The sequence below is a fragment of the Cystoisospora suis genome (assembly GCF_002600585.1).
Source record: "Cystoisospora suis strain Wien I chromosome Unknown contig_112, whole genome shotgun sequence".
Taxonomy (NCBI): domain Eukaryota; phylum Apicomplexa; class Conoidasida; order Eucoccidiorida; family Sarcocystidae; genus Cystoisospora; species Cystoisospora suis.
Genome location: NW_027152914.1, coordinates 1 through 27,020, shown reverse-complemented (window position 1 = coordinate 27,020; position 27,020 = coordinate 1). Strand labels below are relative to the sequence as shown.

General features: G+C 54.4%; 4 protein-coding genes across 4 annotated transcripts; 2 read left to right on the top strand and 2 right to left on the bottom strand.

Annotated features, from left to right (window-relative positions):
* The first annotated feature begins 661 nt into the window (after positions 1-661).
* Positions 662-3,635, top strand: CSUI_000260 (uncharacterized protein). The gene is made up of 2 exons (XM_068060494.1): positions 662-2,061; positions 2,367-3,635. Exons 1-2 carry the CDS (start codon positions 1,921-1,923, stop codon positions 2,931-2,933), a joined length of 708 nt encoding a protein of 235 aa, XP_067927530.1. The 5' UTR covers positions 662-1,920; the 3' UTR covers positions 2,934-3,635.
* A 437-nt stretch (positions 3,636-4,072) lies between these two features.
* Positions 4,073-12,527, top strand: CSUI_000259 (cral trio domain protein). The gene is made up of 4 exons (XM_068060493.1): positions 4,073-6,450; positions 7,346-7,536; positions 7,947-8,280; positions 8,700-12,527. Exons 1-4 carry the CDS (start codon positions 5,812-5,814, stop codon positions 12,186-12,188), a joined length of 4,653 nt encoding a protein of 1,550 aa, XP_067927529.1. The 5' UTR covers positions 4,073-5,811; the 3' UTR covers positions 12,189-12,527.
* Positions 12,528-13,419: 892 nt separating this feature from the next.
* On the bottom strand, positions 13,420-21,413 carry CSUI_000258 (uncharacterized protein). Its single transcript, XM_068060492.1, has 6 exons — positions 21,138-21,413; positions 20,549-20,669; positions 18,482-19,854; positions 17,523-17,662; positions 15,506-16,726; positions 13,420-14,781 (listed from the first exon to the last, which is right to left on the bottom strand). The coding sequence occupies exons 3-6, from the start codon at positions 19,791-19,793 to the stop codon at positions 14,404-14,406; spliced, it is 3,051 nt and encodes a 1,016-aa protein (XP_067927528.1). The 5' UTR covers positions 19,794-19,854; positions 20,549-20,669; positions 21,138-21,413; the 3' UTR covers positions 13,420-14,403.
* Positions 21,414-21,971: 558 nt separating this feature from the next.
* Positions 21,972-26,453, bottom strand: CSUI_000257 (uncharacterized protein). The gene is made up of 5 exons (XM_068060491.1): positions 25,879-26,453; positions 25,421-25,464; positions 24,709-24,774; positions 24,250-24,306; positions 21,972-23,666 (listed from the first exon to the last, which is right to left on the bottom strand). Exon 5 carries the CDS (start codon positions 22,942-22,944, stop codon positions 22,591-22,593), a length of 354 nt encoding a protein of 117 aa, XP_067927527.1. The 5' UTR covers positions 22,945-23,666; positions 24,250-24,306; positions 24,709-24,774; positions 25,421-25,464; positions 25,879-26,453; the 3' UTR covers positions 21,972-22,590.
* Between the last annotated feature and the right edge of the window lie 567 nt (positions 26,454-27,020).

Here is a 27,020-nt window from a genome sequence, read left to right as displayed (position 1 = left end):
TTGAAGAGCACGAAGATACTGTGATACAGCTCAGAAGACATTCCAAGGCCGAAGTAGCTGTTCCTGGCAACCACAAGGTATCACCACTTGAAGGCTCTGCGTGGGCGGACTTAAGTGTCATGTGCAGTTGAGCTGCTCGCATCAGTTCGTTGCACCGCAGCCCACTCGTCGGAGTCCACAGGAGAGGAACGGCAGCGCTGACGAGTGTACGTCACTGATCACGCATTCTGCAATTGAAGGCCACGGGGACCGTGGAGACAGTCCCTCCTCCGGCCTGAATGGGGTTTCCGTTTCCGTGCATTCTGACGTTTTTGCCCAGACCCTCCCCAGCCTGAGTGCGAGGACATGTGTAGGGACAGCTCTACGAAAAGCAGGGAGGTCGCGTCAGCTGCTAGTCAATCTCGGGAGGCGCTGACGCGGAGTAGGCAATGTGCTAACTCGGTGGTTCCCAGGGCGTCGCCTTCCTAGGGTATGTACCGACAGCAAGGATTCGACTTCAAAAGTGTCGGGCTCGTTGATCAACACTCCAGACAGTAGAACAGCCAGGACATTGCAAGTGCGTTGTGAAGTTCAGTGGTCATCTTCCGCAGCCCTTACTACGTAATCACACTGTGCAACTGACGAACATACCACCTCACTGGCTCGCGTGCTTTGGGAGCGAGGATAACGCTCCGCTATTCGGGAAAGGTAATCCGCGCTGTCGATTCTGGCAGTGCGAGGCTCGCACCACGCCGGTTGACCCGCGTTGCCAGCCGCTGTAGGGCATGTCTTGGCTGTCGCCGCGCGCCTGTCTTGTCTCATTCCCGCCGGCGCAGGACGTGTCGCACTTTCTCTGAGACTGAAACCGTGCCTTCGCGCTCCGCATGTATGGAGGAGCACTGACTCGTCAAAGCGAGCCGCTGTTTTGGTTCTGACGATTCTATTCGTAATCAAGAGGGCTGCTAGCGCAGGCATTCCGTGGATGTTGCCGTCTTGGCGCGCGATGCCGCAGCTTCACTTCACTCGTCTTCAGTAATCGCCTACCTGAAAGGAGAAGCTCGGCAGAAGCTTACTGTTTCTATCTGGCCCTTTGTTCATGACTCTGACCGGTCCTCCGGATATTACTCAGAAAAGCAATCTTCTTGGCTGTCCGTTTTTCGCCCTCGGGGGGTACTCGTTCTCTGTACCAGTCGCGTGCTCCGTGAACAGCTGAGCGCCCACTCTTCTGCATTTCACAAAGGTCCAGGTTCTGTCCGGGAGGTGTACACGCCTCGTGTGGTTTTTATTCCGGCTTGTGCTCTTCTTCTCCGGTTGGTCATTTTGTATTTCTCGTCTGGATGGTTTTGCCGCTTGCCGCGTTGTCATTTGTTGCACCAGCGGGCGTTGTTTCTTCGTCAGCCGTCGAGTGAGTATGACCCCGTCTTCCGGGCTGCCCGCGTTCGTCCTGGGACACTCACACAGCTTGTGCAGCCCGGGTGGATGACAGCACACCTGGTAACGCGGTGCCAGAGATTTCGACTCCCTGGTCCGAGAAGCCTTCTACAGCATCGCTCTGTTCGCCGTACGTACTTCTCTCTTCGTAACGGCTGTGCGGGTTCTGCAACAGAGGGCTCGGACGAGCGCGGACGGAGGGGTACCAGGGTATTCCTGGTAGAGAAGGGACGGAGGGCTGGCGCGTCCACAGGTTGCGCCAGCTCAAGGAAGGGCGGGCGTTGAGAGGAAGGGGCGAGACTCTATGTGCTAGGGACACTCGTCAAATCTAAATGCTGGTTCAGCAGCTGGGTCAGCCTCAGTAATGTATGGAGCGGCAGCCGTAGCAAGCCCGGGAAAGTTCGCACGCGCCCTCAGGTGAAACGCGTCTTGGGGCCGCCCTCTACAACAGGACCGTGAAATGTACCCTGGCGAGGAGAAACTGATTGTCACTCGTGCTACGAAGCAGAAATGCACGGACGCATTACTTTGACAAGCTCACAACCATGGAAAAGGTGCTTCATCCAGACAATATTGTTCCAGTCTCTAGTGTGGTCTGCTCATCTCCTTGTAACTTTTGCAGACGCAGAAGGCTTCAAGTTCAAAGGGTGGGTAAGTTTCAAGGCAACCGGGCGAATGTGAGCTTTTGGTTGGCAACGCTTGGATTTTTCAGCTGATACGGGCCAAGTAACATAGGGCTGAGCAAATACTGGGGGCCTACAGATTCTCGTGCGTCTTTCTGCTATCCCGCGATTGACAGCGTGAAGAACGTGCTCGCCAGTTCAACAGCAGTTGCGCAGGTTCCGTTGCAACAGATCAAGTCTTTTGCTTGGACAGCGGGCGTGGTAGAAATTGAAACCCAAAGTGGCAGAACTGTGATTCGTGATCTCTCCTTTTTTCTCCTCATTTCTGTTCAGGACCGCCGGCGTGCGAAGTGCAAAGTGCAGGGTGACAACGGCAAGGATGTACCGGGTATTAAGGAGTTCGACGCGTTGGTAATGATGAATGACCTGAACGAAATCGTGACTTTCGAGCCGGCGAGGGCGGTCCCCATGTGCGATATCAGCAATGGTCATGGCCTGGCTTTTACTCCATGCGAGGACAGTGCGTCGCGTCCAGACCATACCAGATTTGTTGTGTCTGAGGCGCCAGAGGCAGCTGTTAAAGAAGAAAGTACGGACTCAGACCAACAAAAGCCTTGGTTCGTTACACGAATGGCAAGAGCAGCAAGCGGCGTGGCTAGCTCGGCGTTCGCTGTGGGAAAGACTCTCGGAAGGCACATTCGGCAATATGTGTCGGGTGAGCCACCTACTATCGGCCAGAAGCTTAGTGCCATTCTGGAGGACCTCCAAAAGGGCTACAAACCTTACGTATTGAAATGCAAAGACCCTCTGAGCAAATCAACTTTGAGCAGCATACCAAGTCCTCCGATGACGTCGATCGTTGGTTATCCTGCTCAAGTAGTCCGGGATTTCGAACAGTGACACGGAGCTTTCTTCTCAAGAGCGCACTGATGTGCAAGGCCGGACGCCACTGGCGGTACCGCGATAGCAAGGTTACGAAACAAAGACTCACGCGGGGCTCCAGTGTCACTACGCAAGGGGTCGCTCGAAACTGGCACGACTATTATGTAGGCGCTCGCCCGGGCGCGCGTCGCCCTAGGGCGCCAGGCCGACCCTGCACAGGACGGGGCAGGGTCATGCAAGACAAGAAAGTCCGGAAACGGAGGTAGGGCCCCGGCAGCAGGTTGCTCCGCCTGCAAGAGAATGTAGACCGTCCCTATTCAGACTCGCAGGAAGGTGATTCATGTCGCCAGTGTCAGGGAAATTCGGTTAGCATGGATCGGCAGTATCGACTGCGCTCCATTTGCATGGCGTTCTGGCAGGGAGTGAGAGGGTCTCTGATCCTCTTCTCCGTGTGAGGGTGTGTGTGGCCCTGACTCTAACACTCCGACTTCATCTCCACGGAGCGAGAAAAGAGCAGGTGTTTTCGTTCAAGCGATGATCGCTTTATTTGCCGTGATCGACGAAGACGGAGTAGAAAAAGAGTACAACAGCCGAGAGCAGCGGATATGTCAAAGCACAGCAAGCTACACCGGACGGCTGTCGTTGGTTACTGTCCGAACTCCACTTGCCGAAAGTGAATTCATGCGGGGTTTTAGTGTAAAAACAAAACTATTGATAATGTGTTTTCATCCTGCCTGTGCGACTGCCATCTTGCTTCGTCTCGCCGAGGTGGCTCCGGGCACCCAACAGTTCCTAGTATTTTTCGGTGAGCTTTCGATGGACGTCGGCAGGACACCCGCCACATCTGGCCCGACAAGGAAGTCCTTTGACGCTCTCAGGTCACGGAAAATATAATGTTTGTAAAAAGGCTCTCGAGTTGGGCTCTGTTGGTACTCAGCGCCGTTTGACGCACCCACAAGTGTCAGCGGGGAGAATCACACGTACAGCGCATGGCACTCACTGCAGCACACCGGGAAGTTCGGGACGAAAGTGGACGTTTCATAGAAAACACTACAGCGGCACGCTTGCTCCCAGGTGGCGGCCTGCCTACTTACATGACGCTGCAGGTTCTATCAGCTGCGCGCTAGTCAGAAGTGTGCAGGACAAAAAAATGGGCACGACGGGTCTGCTCCGAAAGTAAGGCGACGTCGATTCTGTCGTCGAGGTTGGACCTGTCTTGCTGCCCAGCGCGGACAGGCCGTAAAGCGTGCCCGGCGTCGATTGCATGCGCTGAGGCTTCTTCGTTATAACAGAGCAGGGCCATTTCCACCACGAAACGGCGTCCTGATGATCCAACTCTGTTGTCGGCACTTTGCGCTGTCCTGCAGTCCGCGAGAGCTGCGTCGGCCCTGCCATATTCCCTGTAGGGGTCACCGGCAAGCGGCTAGAGAGCCCCTTGCCGAGACCAGCACGTGCCGATTCAACGCCATCTCGGTGTCGCCCGTTCCGTCTCCTCTGGTTCTCGCTTCCGTCTCGCTGCGACCAACTATGGCCTTTCTTTCTTGAAAGGCGCGTTCCAGGAGGCTTCAGGCCTGGCATTGCCCGCACGCGTGCACACCAACAAGGTTTAGCATCGATACTGCAACGGCCCTGGCTTCCTGTGCCAGTTCAACTCACGGGAGTAGTACGGCACAGAAGTTTTTCTCTTCCCAGGGTTCCAGACACAGCCTCCCGAGTTGCGTCTCTACATCTAGGCAGACTCTGTTTAGCTGCGGGCTTGTTGAAGGTGAGGCGGTCCGAGAGTGCACACCACGCCTCTGCTTGTTGAGTAATCGCTGCAGCGGCTCAGGTGGAATTCTCCCTCATGTCGGCAGCTCTCCTTTCTTTCTTCTCGAGCCTACAAGCTTAGCTGGCTTGTGAATTAAGGATACGTCTGACCTGCAATACCCCGCCTCTGGGTGGCATCACAGTCCTGCCTGTTTGCACGCAAGTTGTTAAGACCAAGTTCGATTAGGTTGCGCGTCGGTTCTCGGACATGGCCTGTGGATGCACACGGCTGGCCTCTTTTGGGTGTAGCGTGCCAAGGTGGGCTTCGATGCGGATACCGCATTTCTGATTTCTCCGGGACGACAGACTCTGAGCAACGCACCGTCTCCCACGAGAGATGGGAACAAAAGGCTGTGTCCGTGATATTTTTATACCACTTTTCGTTGTGTGCCAGTGTGGCCGCATGGGCCTCGGAGTCTGCCGCGTTCCTGTCCAGCTTCGCTCTCGGGAAGGAGTGTGACGTGGCGAATATTGTTAACGAGCACTTCACATACGAGTTTTCTAAGTTTTTTTATGCACCTCTGTTTTCGTAGCCTTCGTCCCGGTGGCAAGTATGGGGCCTGTAACAAGTGTCCGGAAAGAAAGAGTACGACGTCGACGTAAACGGCATTCGACTTCTTTGGAATGGCCCGTTGTTGCGTCGGGTTTTTCGGCCGGTGTAACCGCTGCTCTGGGGACGTCAACCGCGGCTTCTCCAATGCATATGCCCTCAAACAGCAGACAAAAGACTACGCAGACGTGCTCTGTTATCCTGCTCCTCTGAGCTTGGTGTCTTGTTCTTTCGCAAAGCGTGCGCACACCCGTTGACGACAAAGGTGGCACTGGGCACCGTACGAAACTCCCCCACTCGCTCTCATATGCAGTTAGAAAGACATGCAACTCTGGCTCCCGCCGCTCCTTGGTCTGTCGCTTCTAGTTTGCCTGACCGTGGCGAGCCAGCGCGTGTGATCTTTCGTCCGCGAAGACGCGCTACTTTCCCTTCTGCTTTCTTCCTTCTCACCATTCAGTGATTTTGTCCAGCACACTGCTTCAAGTTCGGCTGCCGTCCGATTTGCTCTCGGCCGCGGTCCGATTGCTTCGTCAGGCACCAATGCTGGAACACAACAAACAAACCGGATGTGCTCCACGTTCTCCTCTAGGCTTAGGTGGCGAAGAAACGGCCCGAGTCTCCTGTCTCCATCCACATCGGCGTCGTGATCGTGGCCAGAGCTTCTACCCTCTCTTACCTCCACCGCCTTTTCCGTGCCCACTGACACACGAGACTCTCTTGTTAGGCCAGATCCGTTTTGGGCTAGGAGAGCTCACTCCGGGCGCCTCAAGACCATGGAGGGGGGCGGGACACCGGCACACATCTTCAGGCGATGGCGTGGAAGGCGGAGGAGAAGGGGGCGCGAGCATCAGAGAGATGCTGGGCAAGTGGACGCTGCCGGAAGAAGCAATTATTCTGGAACCCGACCAGTCCGCGAACTGCGACCAAGATGAGAGTGCACAGGAGAGGCTTATCTTTGGAAACTCTATCATCACTGAAGAGGAGCAACGGGCAATCGATAAGGTGCTGGTGGCGCTGCAGAGAGAAGGTAAACCGTGGGGTGGAGGCGACGAAGAAGAAGGCGACAGTGCTTGGATCGAGCAACAAGTCTTACGCTTTTTGTACAGCAGCGAGTTCGACGTACGCAAGACCACCGACCTCATGCGCAGTGCAGTAAACTTTAGAAGAACCCGACTGCCGGTAAGGATCCTTTTCCCCCGCGGGGGATACCGACTCCGTCCTCCTCGTCGACGTGTACTGCGGCGCGGTTACCAACCGCCGAGCCAGGCCGGGCTTCCTGTCAAAAGGCGTCTCCGGCAACGTGACGCTGGAGAAAAGAAACAAGAGCTATTCAGAAGAATCCGCAGTTTCTGCAGTAAAAAGATCTGAGAAATTACTTGCAGCCGAGCACACAGAATCGCAATGACTCTAGACATACTTCACAAGGGACAGGTTGCTTCCCTGTCTGTGCACGTTTCGAAAACACGGCACCGCAGGATGTGGGCCTTTTCACACTCCGAAGCCAGTGTTGTATCAGCGAAATAACTGCACTCCTGACTCAAAGCAAATCTGACAGCTTCCTGATGAAAATGACTTGTCACAAGTGCTCTGTCATTCAGTACTTTAGCGTCCCCGACAGTATAGGGACGCCGTTACCCCACCTTATTCTTTTCGACGCTACGCGGATGCAAGCGTTGCAGGATTACTATGGCTACCACGCCACAATATCAGAGCTTAGTTGCCCTTTGCGCCTCTAGTCCCTCACTGAGGCGCTGCGAAGAAGCGCACAGGACCACTCTCAACGAGAGAGTTTGTACCTAAGGAGAAAAGACGAAATGATGATCCACGAACGGACACGAGTATGTGTCAGGCATCTCCTCCTCCACATCAAGAGATGCTGCAGAACCACTTGGGGGAAGAGGAGTCAAGCGTTGCGTCCTCTCTTAGGCTGCCGTTTGTCGACTTTGTCGTGCCCCGTGCCTTTCCCTAGTACATACTGTGCGCTGCAATGTGGAAGCGGGGACAATCGCAGAGACTATGGGAGTTACCTGAGTTTCTTTCCTGTTGGAGATGTGGTGCGGCGACGTCACCTCAGGTGTTCCTACACGAAGTGGGTCGAGAAATACGCGATGAAGGTATGGCGTACTGGCATGGACGAGACAGGGCACTCCGTCCACTGTTGATCGTGCGCGTACAGAAGATGCGGCAGCTGCAGCGGCCGGACAAAGATATTGAGGAGGATCCGATGACGCGCGCCATAATCTTCTGTCTTGAATTCTTTCTTAGGTAGGCACCGCATGACAGATGCTCACTGCGCGTCACTCATTCGCGGTTGCGTGCAGTTGTCTCACGTCCTGAGAGGCCGAGCTAACTGCAACTCTTTCGCTTCGAAGCCGCTATGTATACAGGTAGAAAGAAATTACTATGTCGCCCGTCAAGAGCAGCCACTAAGGACATAAAGACCATAGCTACACCATGTATCGTAATATGTAGAAAGCGAAGTTGATGAATTCTAAACCCTACATCCGGCCACCGGGCTGGCATTTCGCTAAGGAGTATTTGCATGTGGTTTACATGGCGTAGTGTACTGGCCATGCTGTTTCTGATAGTCCGTTTACCTTCACACGCAGAGTCAATGCTGAGGTGTCAGAGGCGGAGAACCTGGTGGGTTGCGGACTTGTTTGTTTTCGCCTCAGGTACCTGTGTGTCGCGGGCCGAGTTGAATCTTGGACTGTGCTCTGCGACTGTGAGGGCACCTCTTTTTCGTCCTTTCCTCTTGGTCTCGTGCTTCGGCTTCTGAAACTCTTTCAAGCCTCATACCGAGGGCGGATGCACAGATTCTATTTACTCAACACTCCGCGGTTCTTCCAGACGTTGTCCAAACCACTGCTCTCAGCATTGCCGCATAGCACTACTAAAAAGCTCCGGGTGTTTGGTACTTCAAGGGAGTGGTGCGAAGAGAGAAGGCGAACTTGCGCGCGGCATCAACTGGAAATCAAATACGGCGGTTCCCAGCCGAATATTGAGAAGGTAATGAACAGATCTCTTGAAGTGCAGCAGTAGGACTTGCCTGGCGGTATCAGCTACAGGAGCCACTAGACTCCGGCGTTGTCCATAGAATACGGTTGTTCCGCACGGGTCCAGGAGCACCAGCGCGTCGCGTCGGCAGACCCTCGCGCAGCTCGTGGGGTGTACCTGATCTCAGTCTGGGCAACTGTGACACTTCCCCGCATTTCTCGTGGAGTTGGTGTGCTGTAGGCGACGTTTCGGTCTCGCACTAACCGGAGATTACTTTCCCACCGCTGGCTCCCCCGCCCCTGTTTGTTTGTCTTTATACGGTAGTCAAGAGAGGCAAACTGGATTCCACTTGCGTATGAGAGGACGGATATAACTGCATACGTATGTATATCTAGCCGTGTGCGTCTTTGTATCTGCCCTATTGTTGCAAGGCGGGAGTTGTCAGTTCACGAGACCACCGTGGCTTTCTCTTTTCACTGCAGGATTTCTTTCCTTTCCGATTCTTCCCCGGCCCCTTCGAGCCCTCGACTACCGCAGACCAGGTGAACTGGCAAAGTCCTCCGTTCCTTCACGAAGAAGTTTCGCCTCTTATTCACACAGGATTTTCGCTTCACGCTTCCTTGTACTGCCAGCCGAACAACCTGGCGCCGCAGTCCCCTTCTGAGCCGGCAGCTCCCTTCGAATCCTGCGGAGCACGTGCCCCAGTCTCGCACGTAAGAAACTCCGGGGCCGCGTCTGGCCGGTGTGCACCCTCTGCCCCGGCAGTTGGGCGCGCGGTTGAACCCTATAACCGGGAGCGCTCTGAACATACAGTCTGTGTAGAAGAGAGGTATTATTCTCGCTTTGCTTTCTGGGCATCCGCGGCCTCTTTTCTCTCACTCACACCAGCCACGGCTGCGTGGCTCAATCAGAAATGTCAAGACAAGGTTCAAAGACACCACGCGGCGTCAGAATGCCGCTACCGTGTCTCCTCGCCCTCACTCCCCACTTGTCTCTTTTTCCGTCCCAGCGTCTCGCTGGCAGACGTGCGTGCACTGTATGTACGTGAAAGGGCTCAGGCCGAGCTAGCCATTGATGTGGAGCAGCCGAGAAAGGACGCTCTGGTGGATGTAAAAGCGGGAAACGTCGTGGCTGCTGTTCCACTGCCGGTAGAACAGGCCGAAGCTCTTGGACCAACTCTGGCAGAAAACAAAGACAACCCGGAAGACTGGCGCAGGAGAGGGCATGACGGGGAAGGAGGGACACGAGAAGACGCGCAGGGCAGTGGGTTTTGTATAAAGACGGAGGCGGCGTTACACGTGCCCGAGGAGAAAGTAGAGTGTTTCTCAGTAATAGATGGGAGAGACGCGAAGCATGGCGCTATTTCCACGCAACAGCAGACAGACGAGAGTCCAGCTGCCCAGGGACAAAGTAGGCGTCGAGAACTGATGGGACAAACACTGTTCAAGAAGCCCACTCACATGCAGCGAGGGAAAGAAGGCGAAGTAGAGATAGACCCGGAGAGCAGCCGTTTACGCGTCTTACCTGATGAGGAACCGGAAGCGGCTGTCAAGCCAACCGTGATGTCGTTTGCCGAGGCGGGAAGATCAAAAACAAACCCAGACAGGGCGGAGGATGGAGACCGGAATTGTTTTGCGTCAGCATTGTCTCACGAAGCGCGGGCGACGCTCTGCCCCTCTTCGGATTCGGCGGCCTCAGGCGGAGAATCCACAGATGTCGCTCGCCCTTTTGTTCTCTCCGGGCGCTGGGGAGGCGAAATACTCCAGGACGGCTCACAAGCGTGGGTGCTTAGCTCGTCTACCGTTACAGGCTGCGCAGGAGGAAACATCTTCGCTCAGCACATTGTCATGAACTCTCTGTGTCAATTGCCTGAGACGTGTCGCTGGCTGTCAGACGAAGGGGCTGTCTCTGGCAACCTGGCCAGGTCAAAAGAGGGACTGTCACAGGGAAGTTTGAGCCACCAAGTGCGCCACGCCCCTCTTTCGATGTCCGGGAATAACTGTAGTACGGAAATGACAATGCCAAAGCACGAGCAGCATCTTGAAAGAACAGTCACGGCTCTACTGTACTTTCGTCGCCGGGTTAGGCTAGCAGTGCGGCGAGAAGCTACAGAGGGTTGCGCGTCTTGGTCAAAAGCCTGTTCGCGGCGACGCCGGGTAGTGTTGTCCCCGAGGCTAGCGAATGGGGCGGAGTGCGGTTTCGACGACTTCCCAGCATATCCGCTTGGTCAGCTGTCCTTACAGCAAGCGGTGCGACCCTCAAACACCCTGGGCTGTGTCGAGGAGTTGTGCATTTGCGGAACGCAATGCCAATTTTATACCTCGCGCCTTACAACGAAGGCCCAGGACAGAGAGCCACTTGCTACACTATCGCCGCCTGGAGTTCATCAGTCGAAATCATCTGTCGAGCGCCCGGTATTTTTCTTCGACAGACTCCACGGAAAGTTTGAGATGGGGCGGGTTGAGGACCAGGAACGCCGCAGTCATATGAATACAGTCACTCAGAGTCCCGCAAGTGTAAGTCAGTCGCCTTTTAGTCTGGGACACGAGGTTAAAGGTGGGGGTTTAACACCTGTTGCCGAAAGTTTGGATTTCTTGGCACTGGGAGACAAGGACGCATTGCAAACTGTGTTTGCCCAACTAAGCCACGCCTCCGAGAGTAGGTGTGCTGAGGGAACCCCAGCTGAGCATTGTCTTGAAGGAGCAGCCAGTTGCCGAAACCACGAGGAGGAAGCAACTGCTTTATCGTGTATGTCCACCACAGTGTGCTTACGTGGGCAGAAGCGCTACAGCCTCGGTGGAACGGACGCCATCCCGAAAAGCGAGCCAGCCATTCGCCGTCCACCGCGAGGGGCCATGTGGGGTTTTCCTCGACAGGGTGAGGACTCACAGCGAAGGGTCGGACATGGGGCCGCAGCCGAAGCTAATGACAAGACAGCTCCGCTGGACCCCTGTATTGAAGTGGGTTCTACGCCCGTGTGCGAGCAAAGGCTGAAGTCTATGGCGAGTTTCCGAACCGCGACTCTTCATGTATCATGCTCCCGTGATCAAGGGGTGGCGCCAGCTGCTAAGGTGATGAAAGGAGGCCCCCAAGCAGGGAGCTCTGATTGCAGGTCATGCGACACAGGCTTTCTTCGGACTTTGGAGGAAGTGAGCTTCCCGGATCCGCCATCCTGGTGTCTCAGCCAGACCGGTGAGGAAACATTAGTAACTCAGGAGTGCCAAGGAGGAGAGAAGAAAGAAAGTGACTTGTGCCCAGGCATTTCAGTAAGGCTTTGCGATACAATGGGGGCTTGTGACAGTCGAGTTGCTGGCTCTGACGTGTGTAAGGTGCTTCCGGAGGAGGAAGACACACACACCACGTCCAGGACCTGCTCAACAGGTGATGCGACTATCGGGGCGAACAGGGAATTATTAAGAGGTGATTTTAGTGTATCATCACAGCGCCCAACATTGCTGCGCTGCGTCAGACTTTTCAGACCTCCTACGCAGCATGGTAACACCATCGGGGACACCTGGCTTTCCAGTACCCTACAAGAACCCCGGCGCCTGACAGAGGTTAGCGACCCCCAGAATTTCTTGACAGAAAACTGTTCCAGAGTGTGCACCGTCTTCAATAGTCGGGACCGCCTCAGGCCGTGGATACACCGTCACCTCGAGGCACAGGCAGCAGTGCCCAAGGCATCAGATACTCCAGAAGTCTGTGGAGACCCCGTCCCTGCGGGCCCTTCTTTAGGGCGACACTCGAGTGCGACCCCTGTCCGCTGTGGAAACCAGCTAAGGCAATTCTTCGTGTCATGCCTACGGAGGTCGCAAGAGAGTCAGGTTGGTCAGCTGGAAAAATCTTACAGCGCCGGGTCTAGTGTGAAGGGAATGTCTCAGGGAGGGAACAGCTCATGGAAGTGGCAAACTGTGGACTGAGTGGACGGTGCAAGCCTTGGCCGTGGTGTGCCGATGGCTGAATGCCAGGGCAGCGAGGAGAGTCTTGTGACATGGGGCCGAATCCCATCAGACGATAGTAGGACAAGATGACGTGAACATGTTTGTCACTGCCAGACTTGTTTACGTGCGCGGCATCGGTCTGTGACGAGGACTGCAGAACGAAGCAGCGTGCGATAGGCCAGCAGTCCGGTTGTAGCCGAACACTGAAAGCCGTGTTTTCCTTGTTCGTCAGTCCACTGCTTGTGGCTTACTTTTCCTAGAGCGGGGGAGGTGGTCATTCCGGACACAAATCCTGATGATATGAGAACTGGCTCCGACGAATCCGTCCCCGGGGACGCGAAAAGAACGTCCCTACGACCAGCAGATATTATCCGCGCCTTGACGCAAACAGGGCAACACACAGGGAAAGTTCTTGCGGTGGTAGGACAGGGTCGCAGATCGCATCGTGGACACGCGAGACTGAGCCCTTTACGGGTGTGTGTCTGCGTTTCTGGAGAGCCAAACCGAATACCTATCAGCGCTAGTGTATCTGTACGTATTTGCAGCCGGACAAATAAAGCGTGCTGCAGAAAGGAGAAATGGCTAGACAGAAAATTAGAGCGCAACATAAACCTCTCCGTAGCGACGTGGTATAGTGTCCGGTAGGGGGGGCTTGGGGCCGTCACCGTCTCCGGGACTACGTGTCGGTCTCAGCTCCCCTTCGCGAAACGGGAACGCACTCAAAGAGATGTCGGTACGCATGTACTGTTACCATAGCCGAAGGTACGTGCGTCGTCAGAAGTGTAGCGAGGAAACCACCGTCAGGTCGTCCTTCGGATTTCAGCTGGTTGTGGTATGGGATGCGCGGTGTACTCAGACCTTCAAGCAGACGACTGCGACACTAGTGTGACCCGACAAAGGTTGTAATAAGAAAGCATTACCTGGTGCTATGTACAGTATTCTTCAATTAGCTACGGGTGTCGCGTGATTACACCGTCACAGGGCGGAAGAGACAAGAAGGAAAAAGCAGAAACGCGTCTCGAGAGACAACACGCAACCAGAGGCACAGCTCTCTGATCAGCGGGCGTGTCAGATGCTATTCGCGTTGGAATGGCATTCTCCCGTTTCTCAGGAGGAACAGTCGCTGTCAGAACAAGATACTTGTTCCAGAGTGCTTTTCGCGGTAAGGCGGCGGCCGCGACGTCCACAAAATCTGTCGGGGAAAATCTTGAGCTAGACTTTATTACGGGAAGCTGGAGAACAGCTCAGCAAAGCGTAAGACAGTGAATCTGTTCGGGCGTAGTCGGCGAGCAGGGGTATCAGGCCACAGGCTCGACTCGCTCAGCATACCGCGCTAGGCATGTCTTTGCACACTCGACTAAGCGTATCCATATAAATGAGGCCGGATATGTCCGTGAGGGTCATCCGAGGCATCTTCGTGCACATCTGACAAGACATGTTCACGCGTATCTGGTTAGGCGTTTTGACGCCCAATGGACCCGGTGTCCGAGCTGCACGGAGACTTCTGTTATCCGGTGTTCCGTCCCGGTCACCGGCTGCCCACGCAATTCGCTCATGACAAGGCACCTAGTAAATGGGCTGGTTGCCCGTAAACCGCGCAGCGGCCGCAGGCGGCTCACTGACACACGGCACACCTCATGGAGCGGCCGTGCCGGGACTGCATCGCGAGCACCATACCAATCGCGGTAGACACAATGAAAGCGCGGAGCTTGTCTTTCTGTCGGCGCTTAGGGAGCAGAAACGGAAAAATGCGGGCGAGAAAGGTCAGACAAGAAAACCAAGTTTCACTCTCCTGCAAGCAAAGCCTGTTGGGCGCCGTGCTCCTAGGACCTCGACATCGATATGAAATATCCGAGAATACGATTCTAACGCTGCTATGGCTCTTCAGAACGCAATCAAAAAGCTCCGTGCTCCTCCGGCCCGCAAGCAACCTGGTGCATTTCTTGATACCATCCTCCTCTGAGAGAAAGGAGAAACATCTTCAAGCCACAGTTTCGCTGGCTCCTCAGCTCGCCCTTGCAGAACTGAACGACTGCCGCGGCCAAGTCGAACACCTCTACCGAGATCATCTGCGAATTACTGAGACTGGGAACGAGGTGGATGCAATAGGGTTTTCAATGCCCATCCCGCTGAGGGGGGTCACTCCGAAACAGGCTTTCCGACTATCCATGGGTCAGCGTAGCAGCACGTCGTCTCATATTCCTGTATGCAGACGAGCGAGCTCCCTTTGCTTCTCCCGGTAGACGTCGATAGCCTGATTCCGGATTGCCTGCTGAAGTGCGGGACCCCGCTCTGCTCTAGCTGAAGGGGATACCAGCCCAGGACGAGGGGTGCAGCTACTACCAGAAGGATCTCTTTCACGTTGCCTCACGTGTCTGTTGTGCCTCTTCACCGCCAAAGCCCACAGTGTTGCGGCGGCTGCTGCTGTACGTGCGGTGGACGCGAGAATCAAGGAGTCTCCGGCCGCGCCAGCGGTGAGTGATGACAGCATCTGACTCCGCCCTTGAAGGGAGTACTGCTGCATGGCGGAGTCGAAGAGTTGCTGTCCCCAGAGAAGTAAGACAAGGCAAACCTGCGGAACCAAACAGAAAAAAATTTTCGTGCCTGGACTCCTGGATTCTGTTTTTTGTTTACCACTATGACTTGAGTGTCGGCAGGCAGAAACACATATATAACTAAGAGGCCAGTAAGGCCGGTAAGTGGAAGAATAGCCGCAAGCAGACATCAGCACCGCAGTACAGGCAAGGGAAAATGGCGGAAAACTCGAATCCTGATCAGCGGACAAACGAGGCTGACCTAAGCGTGGCAATATCACGTGCAAGAGAGAGAGAAACTTGTGATGAGACACTGTGCTTTGAACTCCTGTAAGGTGCGAGAGGAAACAGGGGAACCAACACAAGACCTTCGCCGAGCGTCGCTAGGAACACGCATGCTCTATAAACAGGTCCACCCCAAGGCACAACCTGGAGATATACATGTACTTGAACGCCACTAGCTTTGATTGCCACAACATCTCCTGTGTACACCAAAACTCTCGCCTACGCCTCAACCAGACTCCACACATCCGATCTGCAAATCCTCTGTATCTCAACACGGAAGACGCAGTACCAATACCCTACCGCCTCCTATTTCCTCACACTTCAAGTTCGGAAACCTATGCAGAAACACCAAGAGGAATACAAACGCCACTGCAGGCCTCGCGTCTCGATGAGCACATCGGGCACGGCCACGACTGTCTTTTCGAGGTAAGCACAGTTTCTCGTAGCTTGCATCAACAGGACACTTTACTTCCCTACTTTGAGTCCGGCCGACGTTGCTGTCCTCCAAAAGACCGCAAATCTTCCACAGCTCCCAGGGAAAAAAAAGACTTCTGCTGCAGCTGACAACCCGAAAATCAGGCAAATGACGATCCCCTGCCTCTCCAAGATCCCCGACTCTTTTCTCGGCCTCACAAGAAGCGCCACAGCACCATAATGGACAATGGCGAGCAGAGGAACTACGTCCAGAGCCAGCCACGAGCACAATCTGTCGAGATGGACAGGAGAGGGAGCAGACGATGTGGAAAAAGACAAGTAAGAGAACGGTAGAGCAACGCCATCTGCATGTGCAGTTGCTGTAGACTTCTCGTCTCCGTTGCCTCTTCCCCACGCTATTGCCGCGCTCAACAAGAGAAGCCGACCGATGGTGGCAAAAAAACTCATACACCCTATAAGCCTAGTTGCGCGGAAAATCGTGACCTTCATCCTCCGCTCAGCCACTACGAGGGGAGCACGCTTGTCCGAGAGCGTCCCGTCGTGCAGGAGCTCCAATGACGTGCCAGAAGATGAATGACTGCACGCAGATGCAGCGTTCGTACGCCGACAATGCGGCGTCTGTGATGGGTGCGGGATCTCCATCGTGGCGTTCCAGCGGACGGCGTCCTCCATCTCGGGCCCTGAGGAGGCACTGGGAGTTTCTTGCGTGTAGACTATCCCTTCTTCCGTTCCTTCCTCTCCCCAGTTGCACCAAGCGTCCACCTCAGCGCAGCTAGACGCCGTGTCTTTCGCACCTGCTAAGTCGCCGCGGGAACACATAGCGTATATTCTCAGAAAAGCCGCTCCGAATAGAGCATCGCGTGCATTCTGTAGGCATTCAAATGAAGTAGGGGAGGACACATGTTCACGTAGACGAGCACGGTTGTCCCCGGTTTGAGATTCTTGAAGCTTCGGCGTTGGACCAGCCGATTTCTGGTCTTTCCCAGCGTAGACCACCGCAAAAGGATTTTCCAAAGAGAAGCCACTACGCAAATGAGGAACAGACGACGGCGACGACGAGTCCGTGGAACTACCATTGCCAAGAAAGGAAGAAGAGCGACGCAAATCGGAGAGGCTGGAAATAAACAACAGAGCGGGAATAGCCGCTGCCGCGAGAGCGGAAACAAAAGCTGCCCACAGAAAACAGGAAAGGGCTAAAGCGCGAGGCGGGGGAACAAATGAGAAAGACGTTGAGTCCGAAGCGGATGGAAAAGAAAGGAAAACCTGGTGGCACGCAAACGAACGCAAAAACACATGGTCGCCGAGGAGCTCACGCAGTAGCCTGGACATCTCGGCACTTTTCTGTAGCGCTACGTCTGAGGTTTCACTTAGGGAGGGGACAGCTTTTGTGGAAGGAATCAGGAAAAAAATGTGCTGCTCGCATCTGGGTGTTGGGTCGTGTTCGAGAACAAAACACCGTTATAAGAAAGGCACTGCCCTGAGTGCAACATTGCTTTAAGTGCTGAACATTCAAGGCAGCTCTAACGAACAGACCCGGTTCCTATTTGGACAACCAGCAACGGTCTCGCTCTGGCTTCTTGCTGCACTGAAAACGCACTGGAGTCCCTGGCGCTCTCTAAGCACAACGACACCACTTCGTCCCTCGTTCGAAGATACGCCCTGTCGCGTGCACACTATTTATACGAGAACCCCTGGCCCGAGTAGTAAGGGTGTCGTGATCACAGGTGCGTATGCCCTTCGGACCGGTCACACTCTCACAAGACACAAAACTGGAAAAGCTTCTGCAAGCACTAACAAGCTCTGGCCGTCACCTCAGCCCCTCCCTAAACAGAGCTGTAAGCCACCACGCGATACTGTATGTGAGTCTGGATCGAGCGCCTGTCTGTCAACCGCAGCACTAGAAAAAACAGAAGCCCCACGCGTCAGCAGCCGTGCGTGCAACATTAACAATTTCTTTTGAGGCAAGCAGCAGTACACCGACCTTACGTCCGGCGAAATCTTCCAAGCAGTCACGCAAGCTCAACTAAGGTGAGGCAGAACTTCATAACTTTCTTCTCACCCCGAGGAACAGGTGAACCAGCCCGCCCACGGCGCACAACCCGCTAGCAGCAGCCATCGCTGCAGCGTACGGTCGTATATAGCTGGCCTGTGTTCGGGATCCGGCACTTCCCTTGAAGAAGGCATTCCGGCAGCAACTGTCTGAAAGCGAATCACAGTGATACGCGCCTCCAGACTCTAGCCACTGTCGCAAGTGAACGGACCAGTACAAACAAATGTACACCACTGTGCAGGATTACCTGCTGAGGGGGAGGTACAGAATTTCAGAAAAACAGCGCACCAGAGAGCACTGTTGTCCTTTCAACAGCTTCCGTGTGATATCCGGGTCTACGGACGGCAACCGAGCACGAGGGTGAGAGTGTGATGCACACGGACAAAGGAAACCCACTCCAGCAAACCATACCAAAGAAGTCTGTCTGAGGTGAAAACAGTGTGATGTGGTGCACTGTTCGCGTAGCACGTTCTCCCCGCTGCCTGCTTGAACGGAACCGTCTGATCAACACTTCGGCAGCGCACCCACCAACCGATTACGGCACGCCGTCATGCCTGCCAACATCCTACGCTTCTCTTGATTTACAATGGATAGGATAGCCCGCAAAGGCATCGGCGGGGCGGGCGCACCAGCAGCGTGCACCGGGATGAGATCTCTAGACCCTTACTCCGTTTCTACTGAAGCAGCTCCGCTCTCGTCCCCCTTTCGCTTCCCAGACAACAAGCGATCAAAAGGAGTACTTCGGCTCTCCGTGGCGCAACAACTGCAAGTCGTCGCCCTACGCTAACAAGCAAATGGAGATTGAAAGCCGAAAGCGGCGTTCAAATGAAAAAAGAGGAAGGGCGGCAGTACCACTGGCATACTTGCGAAGACGGTGTACACGCAGAAGAGCTCACGAGGACAAACGTACGTGAGTTGAGCGACTAGACAGGACACCTACAAGGAGCCCTCAAAGCTCGCACGCTTACTTAATGCTGGGGCTTCTTCTGGTATCCCGTCAGGTCTGTCGAACCTCAACGGCCCAGCGCAGACGCGGTGTGCGCTTTCCCCCACCGGTACTTTCGGAAGGCTCTGTACTACCTCTAGAAACCAACTGGCTCTCCGTCTACACCATTCCCTCACACCTCCCCTCACTCCAGTTGTCGACGTCCACAGCGACCTCGATTCTCTTGGCTCTTTGCCTGACACTCTTGCAGAGTGTCCCTGCAGGCTTGGGTGAAGCTTCCGACTCAAATGACGGGAAAATTCCCTTCCCTGTCCTCCGTCCGAAGGCGAAGACGACAACCGGTGTGCACGGTCCCTTGCAGCAGTAAGCACCTGCGCCTCAGGCCGCTCCCCAAACTGACGCAGCACCTTCAGCTGTTGAGCCTCTACGCTATACGGTTGCTTGAGTCCCGCCTTCTGACGTGGCCGTAAACCCTCTCCGTTTTGGCCCACAGCTTGGTCCTTACTCTGTGAAAGGGCAGGCCCCGCTCGAGCTGACTGATCTAAATGTCTTGCGGAGAGCTGAGGCTGCTTCTCTAGAGCTATAGGGTGATCCCCGCCTGAGCTATTCACGTCTTTTTCTGGAGTGCTGCCACCCTCCCCCTCCTCCGCTGTTGCTCTTCGAGTCCGTGGATGCGACGTTGTCAGCCAGCTCCCTGATTGATGGCCTTGCCCTTTCTCCTCCGGCAACCGAGTGGCTGGGAGAACTCTGCCCGCTTCTCTCTCTTCACCCGTCAGTGCCTGAATTTCGGAAGTAGGAGACGGCTCTTTTCCGTTCGGTGCTGCCTCATTCTCACGAGGCTTCCCTCTTTGACTGATGCCTTCAGACGAAGAAAGAGAACGGTTGTTCCAGTCTGTCCTGGAAGAAGCTGAGTCAGTCTCCTTCTTCGGCTCCCTCCCATGCCCTCTTGGGGAAGGTGTACGATCTGTCGTTCCGTAAGCTGGAGGCGCGTCGGGAAAAGGCACAGGAGACTCCAAGACATACGCCGCCGGAAACACGTGAGCATTCACTCTTTGTTTGAAGCTCTCCGGGACTGAGACCGCCTCAGCCGCAGCAGCTGGCTGGTCTCGCGTATTTTTCTCGCCCTTTGGAAACGGGATTACTTCAACGTCGAGAGCCTTTTGAGGACGCGACAGCCTTCTGGGGCTTTCTCCGTCTGGGGCTGCTTCCAGACAGTTTGCGCCTTGTCTAAGAGAACAACCAGGAAAAACCGGCGCTGGCGGGTCCGGTAGCTGGGAATGGCCCATTGGGCCCTCGAGCCTTCCTGCCCGAGGAGACCTGAACGGACCCTCCATTACGACGAGTGACTCTTCTTCGGATGACAAGCGCTGGAGGGAAAAAGTAGAAGCTTGTAACCTAGGAACAACCGCGAACCCAAACCACAAAAAGAGCAAGGTTCGTGGGTCCCCACCGAGGCAGGGTACAGAAGTACCGGTGAGGGTGCCAAAGCGGTCTTCCTGTCCTTCCGATAGTAAAAGCATACTCAGCCGTTTCTAATGCCACATCACACTCAAGCAGAAGGAAGCTGTTCGGGGAGAGCAGAATTCATATGCACAATTTCCTACTCCGAATACACGGAAGAGACGCTCAAACAGCCTGGCGGATTAGCACAGGAAGACGCGCACCGCATTTTCTCTTCATGTAATCTTGTACACGCCGCAGTCACAGTGCACACCGATGAAATTCGCTGTGGCCCAACACACCAAAAAATCTCACGGCTCCGAAGCTAGAGAAAGCCTAAGAAAAACGAATTCCAGTCTTGGAGGAGGAACGTAACTTGCTTGTAAAGAAATCACCAGGCTCTCATGCAAATGCGGTCCTTTCTGCCTCCTTGGTTTCCGCCGCACCGACTCAAAACAAGCTATCGAAAAAAGGCTGGCTGTGCGATATGACGGCGTTGCTTCGCTCGAGATAAAGAGACAACGCCAAACTGCCAGGCGAACGAATGTAGCGATATTCGGCTTGCAGCTGAGAAAACGCCCAGCCGGACATGGCAGCTAGTCGCTTGATAAGAAAGCAAGAAAAAAAAAGAACACAGGGCTTTTGTTACCGTTATCTGTAAGCAAGTTTCAGGGAGATAAAGAGCAAGACCCAGTGTCGCTGTCCAGCCATCCGGTGAGTCCTGTCGCTGAACGCCTTGACTGGGTATCGCCTCTGCTTCGAAGAAGTGTCTGTGGCATGGTGCAAGAAGAAAGACAACGTGTGAGGGTCTAATTGTCGGCCTGTACTCTTTAGATGCAGTTCTGCCCCGCCCGACACATCGGTTCTCAAGAGATACCCTCCCAGCGTTCTTAGAGAGCCTTGCTAACGCAGGCCCGGACAGGTGACAACGGGCGTAACCAAGTAAAGAGTAAACGAGCAGGGCGGGTTGGCCGCGAAAATCTCCATAGTTCCCGAAACTCCCTTGTGTCGGATTTCACGCCGCTGCCTGACGTGAGAGGCCATTGGGTCCACGTGCAAGGTGTCTGGTAGCAGGAGTGTGACCGAGCCATTCACAATGCCACTGCCGGCAAGACAGGCAAGGGGGGTGGACGAGTGTCGGGTGCCGTCTTTTTCCATGGATTTCCAAGTCGAAGCCGGCTCCGGCAGTCTTTATAGGAACCAGTACAAGCTGGGGTAAGTGTGAGAGTTATACTCACCTCAACCACGCTACGGACCAGGTCGCTTGCGGGTGCTGCAGGGGCCAGTATACACACTGCACACCGGGGCGCAGAGCGGGAGGACTCGAGCTCGTGCCGCAACCGATCCGTAAGGAAAAGCGATCACGGTCTTGCACCGCCACAGGCGCCGCCGGACGTCGCCAACACAGTTATCTTGTTTCGGAACCCTAGCAAGCTCGAAGGCGGCAAGGAAGGAATTCCTCAGGACAATCAGTGAAGTAACTGACAGCGACTCCCCCGCCATCGTTGGTTATGGTTAGGGCGATTATCGCAGCTTGCCTCAACAGCGGCTCTGAGACAGATTGCCATCCTCGAAAAATTCGACAGCAGTTTGGAAACGAGGGTGCAATATTCCTATATCTCACAGCTAAAGGACGCACAACTGGCACAGAATGCGCTGTTAGAAATTTGCCACGCACCCCGAAGCTGGCAATAACCAGGGCTTCACGGAAGAGTTTCTTCTGTACCTGCACGGATGGCACGAAGGTTGAAGGTGTGGTACAGGGCATCTCCCAACTGGGAAAGAAGTCCAGCAAAGAGGAGCTTAGTGTCAACATTTTTGACCAAGCCTCGGTCACAGAAGCGCGAGGTGCCTGATCGTGTTGCTCGTGCAAGCGGCCTCTCGAAAACGGGTCGAACATGCTCAGTCAGCCCGACACCATTTTGTCAAGGGAAGTTTCACCACAAGGGAGCTTTCTCACCTTGCCTAAGAAGACGTGGAAGTTGTAAGGTACCCGCCAGTTTCCCGCTGCACAAACTCGAGGCAACAGTGAGTTCCGGCTCTTCAGATGCCTGGACGCAGTGACGTCCGTTTGAAAAAGAACGAAAGCTTAAGGTCACACTTCACTCTTTGCTACCCATATGACTTGGTACAGACAACCGCGGATCGTTGTCAGGCTGTCGGCATCAACAAGGCAGCTCAGGACAACTGCTCCCGAGAGGTCTAAACTTAACCGAAGACTTGAAACGGCACGTGCTTACCACGATACTGGTTAAAGCCAACGAGGCACGCGCATCTTCCGTCATGTTTTACTTTCTCTCACGACAGCCGCTAACCGATCCTCCTCCGTGGCGTCTGCGCAAGTCTTGCGAGGAACTGCCTCTTCTGTAATAAAGGGCATTGAAATACAGTTTCTAGACGCCCTTGCTATGTGCTCTAAATGAGCCTTCGTGCTCTACTCGGTCTCTTCTTGCTTATCAATCGTGCTTTTCTTCTCCCGCATCCCTCGTCTTCTGTCTGCTGTTTTCACACAACCACCCATGCCCGGGAAGCCGGACAGGCGATTTGGCGGTACCAGCAAGCGCACATCGCTTCCGCCGCGTGTCTGAAATCGGCTCAACATCCCATTCTGCTTTCCCCGTAGCGTTTTCCGTCCGCCTCGGTCCAGCCGGCCATGGTCTCATCCACTTCGTTCCTCAGCTACGTTCCTTGCTATTTCGCTCCGTCCATATACCGGCTGCTTCCTGCTGCGGTGTCATCTTCCATATCACCGTCTTGTCTCTTTCCTCTCTCTGCCGTTGTTTCTCCGCTCTCCTGTACCGTCACTGTCGTCATCTCCTCCTCTTTTTGGATATCTGTCTTTTCCTCTTTTCTTCTCAGTTCGTTTCTCGTCCTCTCTCGCACTCTTCCGCTCACGCCGCGAGTCCTTCCAGGACCCTTCGTCTCCGCTGTAACTGTTTTCTCCGTGAAAACGTCGCTCTCGTTTGCCCCTCCTCCTGTCATGTTCACTCCGCCTGCCTCCGTGTGAGTCGGTCCTCTCTCGCTCGCTGGCCTGTCTGTCGTCATGCTTTGAACTCTTTAGATCTTCCGCATCTTCAGCATACACGCCACTACGGTGGCACTGTATCTTTCTTCTTCTTTTTTCTCCGCCCAGCTCTGATTCTGTGTAGTCTGACGGCCTGACACCTCGATGGCGCTCCCTCTCATAGCTCCCTCTTCTCTCCTCTCCACTGCTATCCGTCACTTCTTTTTCTCGCTTCGTGCCGATCTCCCTTCCTCGATCAGCATGACGACGCTTCGACACCCCGTTCTCATGCCTGTCTCGCTTCGAGCTACGAGTCTTGCTCTTCCGCCGCGGTGCATCACTGTCTTCCTCCTTGCCTGGGCTGTTCGCATACTTCTCCTCTTTCTCCTCTTCCTTCACCCGTGCTAGGAGACTCTGACTGTTATCTTCTTCTTGCTTCACTTTCCTGTGCTTGTCCCGTTTTTTCTTCAGTGCTTGGAGTTCGGAGGGCCCTTCACCTTCCTGCTTCACGCGCTCCCGTCTCTTCTCTCTTTTCACCCTCGCTTTTTTCCTTCTCTTTCTGTCTGACTCACTGTCGCTACTGCTGCCTCCCTCTGAGGAAGAAGACGAAGACGACGAAGAAGAAGACGACGATGACGAGGATGATGATGATGACGATGAGGAAGAAGAAGAAGACGATGAAGAAGACGATAAGCCACTCTTTACCTCTGCCAAGAGCTGTTGGACAAGGCGAGGGTCTCTCGAGAAGTCCCCATCAGTGATGCTGAAAGGGAAAGTCACACAGACCCAAAAAGTCCAAGCTATCCATAGAGACGACTGAGATCAACGCCAGATCGTCACTGGCATAACGTCGAGAGCTGCTAACAAAAGCAGGAAGAACAACCCTCCTTGCACTGCCACTAAACGTCGAACCAAAGTGGACCTACGAAAATCTTTCCTCGAGACTCCAACTAAGCCTCCTTCTTAGCACAAAAGAAGAAACATCATCAGATACCAGTGAGATTCAAACACAACGCGAAGAACGATCTTTTGCGGTTGACCCTGTGTTCCTGTATAGAAGCGATCCTCTTTTACACTTCTGCCCCCGAGGTTACCTTCTCGGTCAGGGAGCGAAGAGAGCCTTGGAGCGGGCGTCAGGTACTGACAGCTCTTTCGCCCATGACACACATATAAAACGGCTCTCTTTTGTATACAGGACGTTTGGGCATGGGAGGCTTCACTGAAGGCGTGGTTGAAAATGTTCCACTTCGACACCAAGCAGACGCCCTACAAACAAGAAAACTGCCTATCTTGAAGCTGAACGCAGGACGATGTGTGTGAACTGAAAAGGCTATCACTCTCCTTACAGAGGAATATCAGGGATGTCTTCTCCTTCTAGCAGACGAGGACGCAGCTTTGGGTTCCTGTACAGTGAACACAAAGGTCAGTAGAAGTTGGACAGGGGGAGTGACGGCAGCACCCGGCCTTGAGTCTTGCCCGTCCCACCACACAGCCGGAGTACACATGGGAATACACATAAGGAGAAGAGAGCGACTGCGACGATGAGGAAGCTCTTGCAAAGACTTCATACTGAGCGCACCTAACATGGATATGGTAGACAAGCAGACACAGTCATACCGAAAAGTAAAGGAGAAGTGTAACCCCACACCCCGCGGCACGCCCAGCGCCTCCATGTAGAGCCAAGCATCACTCCGCGTGCTGCGCTCCGCTTCTGCAGGTATTTCGTGTAGCCCAGGCCTCTGTTCCCCGATGGCCCCGCAGCTAGCGAGGAGCACGTCGAGAGGCAAAAGGATGTGAAGACTTACTTCAGAACTTGTGTGCGCGAGGGGCGAGTAAGGTAGACCTTCTCATTGCGACACTGGTATGTCCAGCTGAGTGGGAGAACAAAAACAGCCGATGCGTACGGCAGCAGGTCAGATGAAACTCTTGTGTCAGTTCAAGTCCCTCGAGATTCTAGAGAACAGCCGCTTGACTTTTCCCCCTTTTCCGCAGTGTCACGAGCAGAAAAACATTCACAAACAGCTCATCGAGTCATTTCTTATCCCTCGAGTGCGCTTGGGAGATAAGTTTCGGGAACCTATCAAGCCGCATACGAATGCTCTAGTGCGGCGCAGGAACAGCTAGCGAACAAGGGCCAGCCACCGAGCCGTTTGTAGGGCATCCGACGAGATCCGTCCAGCCGAACTCGTCTCTCGGGAGAGTATGCTTGTCCACATCACTAGCGAGCTCTCTCTCACTCACACACGCCCATCTTCTCTTTCTTGCTGAGTGTAAGTACCCTTCTTGTTGTGACTCCGAAAATGACTACTCCAACAGCTCGCAGCACACACAGAGCTCTTTGCATTCAGTCCAGGTCTGTCGAAGTGGAGACGTAAGCGGAAAAAGCTATTAGACAGCCAAGCGCGACAGGTCGACTGAATACATACCAGAAGAATACGAGGCAGAAGTGACCCAGCCGGTACCACTTCTTCCACGCCACTCACTGAAGAGAGCAAGTGCTTTCTACGGGAGACTTACTGTCCCACTTGAAAACAGTTCTGACACTCGGCCTGCGCTTGGCCCTGAACGGAGAAGTAGGCGGCACATGCACACCACAAAGACGGGCCAGCGTACTGACGTGTACACGAGTTAAAGGGTGGCTAGCGGCGTTCCACGGCCGACTATCAAAGGTGACGATAAACAGTGGGTGTATCGACACTTCCCTAGAGCACGCTTGTGAGTGGAGTATGTATTTCAGCAAAAACGACTAGGCGCAACAGACAGTCGTCTTGCCGGCCAGAAGCAGACTTGCATGACCGTCTAAGTGGGACGGACCTCCTACCTGCCTAGCCTACCTCTGCGAGTACCAACACCTCAGAACATGAAACGTGGCTGGCAACAATGGAATAAAAAACCAAGGCACCAGCCCACATGCGTGTGCACGCGGACCTCATTATGTAAGTACACATGTGCAAATATATACACGCTGTGCATACCACCGGTGTGTAAACTGAGGTGGGCACCGCCGCGGCCACTCTTCGTCTACAAGGGAGACGAGTGACGACAAAGGAACGAAGGTTGTTTTCAGAGACAGACCGCCGCCCGAAGGTTACGCTGGATCGTGGAACGGAGCTACGTAGCTTAAGCGCTCCGTCGAATGCGAGCTGAGGACGATGTGTTCATGGTCCGGACTGAAAACAGTGACTGGCCGTGTCTTGGCGGGCGAAAATCCAGATGTCAAAGTGCCGGCTTCACAATAGGGCAACCCAAGATTCGGAACAAGACCAAAGAGCGCGACACGGGTGCTACGCCTCGATGAACCCCGGCTCCGGCTCAGTAACTTGAAGAAGGGCAGTGATTACCTTCGTGAGTGCCCGGTATGTATTCAGCTCCATTAATACACACAAGTCGCGAAATAAATTCGAAGGAATATAGATCTCGCCACTTCTTTCTGGCTGCTGTATCGAGAAAATGGAAACAGCCGGTGGTCGCTCCGGGTATACAGAACTGGCCGACAGAGGCCGAGAACCATACCTGTGCACCCGTTGAGCACTAATTCAGACAAGAGTTGTCAAGCTAGTGTGTAGTAATCAGAGGTCTCACGAAACTTCTCGAGGTACGGAAAGCCCTGGCATAGACGTCCCGAGAAGCTCTCCGAAAACTGCATGCATGCGTTTGGTACTGACGTGGAACCTCTCGACCGCGAAACCACTAGGAGAGAGGCCAAGATGTCTATCTTGCACTATACCCGACTGTAGTGCTCTTACTTGCTGCCGACAGTGAGAGAAGCGGGTGACAGGAGTTTATTGCCTGCAGAATTTAGGGCATTTTCGCGGTCAAAGAACTGCGGGGGGTCTCCGGCGCCACATGGACCGCGTGAAGATGGACCTCGAGATACCTGTACTAGGCGTTCTACTCTAGATCGGGCGAGTGCCATACCTGTAATGCCTGTCTGGCAACTGTGTATTGCCCAAGCATTTCTGTGGCGTCAGCATTTTACTTTGGCTGTGGAGCGCCCGCTGGGCGCTGGTGTAGAACGCCCGCTCTATTGGGGCAAGTGTTGCTGCGACTCTCGCGGGGCCGGGCAATTGGAAAACTCATGGTAGCCCCTTACTGTCTGTTGTGCGATGTAGCGGAA

What these genes read in the sequence shown, in the direction of transcription:
- CSUI_000260 (XM_068060494.1), top strand. Translation starts at nt 1,921, where the DNA reads ATGCACGGACGCATTACTTTGACAAGCTCACAACCATGGAAAAGGTGC. An exon ending in GCTTCAAGTTCAAAGGGTGG is followed by an intron (nt 2,062 to 2,366) that starts GTAAGTTTCAAG and finishes ATTTCTGTTCAG; the next exon opens with GACCGCCGGCGTGCGAAGTG.
- CSUI_000259 (XM_068060493.1), top strand. Translation starts at nt 5,812, where the DNA reads ATGCTGGAACACAACAAACAAACCGGATGTGCTCCACGTTCTCCTCTA. An exon ending in TTAGAAGAACCCGACTGCCG is followed by an intron (nt 6,451 to 7,345) that starts GTAAGGATCCTT and finishes ACGTCACCTCAG; the next exon opens with GTGTTCCTACACGAAGTGGG. An exon ending in CCCAGCCGAATATTGAGAAG is followed by an intron (nt 8,281 to 8,699) that starts GTAATGAACAGA and finishes TATTGTTGCAAG; the next exon opens with GCGGGAGTTGTCAGTTCACG.
- CSUI_000258 (XM_068060492.1), bottom strand. Translation starts at nt 19,793, where the DNA reads ATGGAGGGTCCGTTCAGGTCTCCTCGGGCAGGAAGGCTCGAGGGCCCA. An exon ending in AGAAGAAGCCCCAGCATTAA is followed by an intron (nt 17,663 to 18,481) that starts GTAAGCGTGCGA and finishes ATTCGCTTTCAG; the next exon opens with ACAGTTGCTGCCGGAATGCC. An exon ending in TGGTTCACCTGTTCCTCGGG is followed by an intron (nt 16,727 to 17,522) that starts GTGAGAAGAAAG and finishes GCGTGCCACCAG; the next exon opens with GTTTTCCTTTCTTTTCCATC.
- CSUI_000257 (XM_068060491.1), bottom strand. Translation starts at nt 22,944, where the DNA reads ATGACGACAGACAGGCCAGCGAGCGAGAGAGGACCGACTCACACGGAG.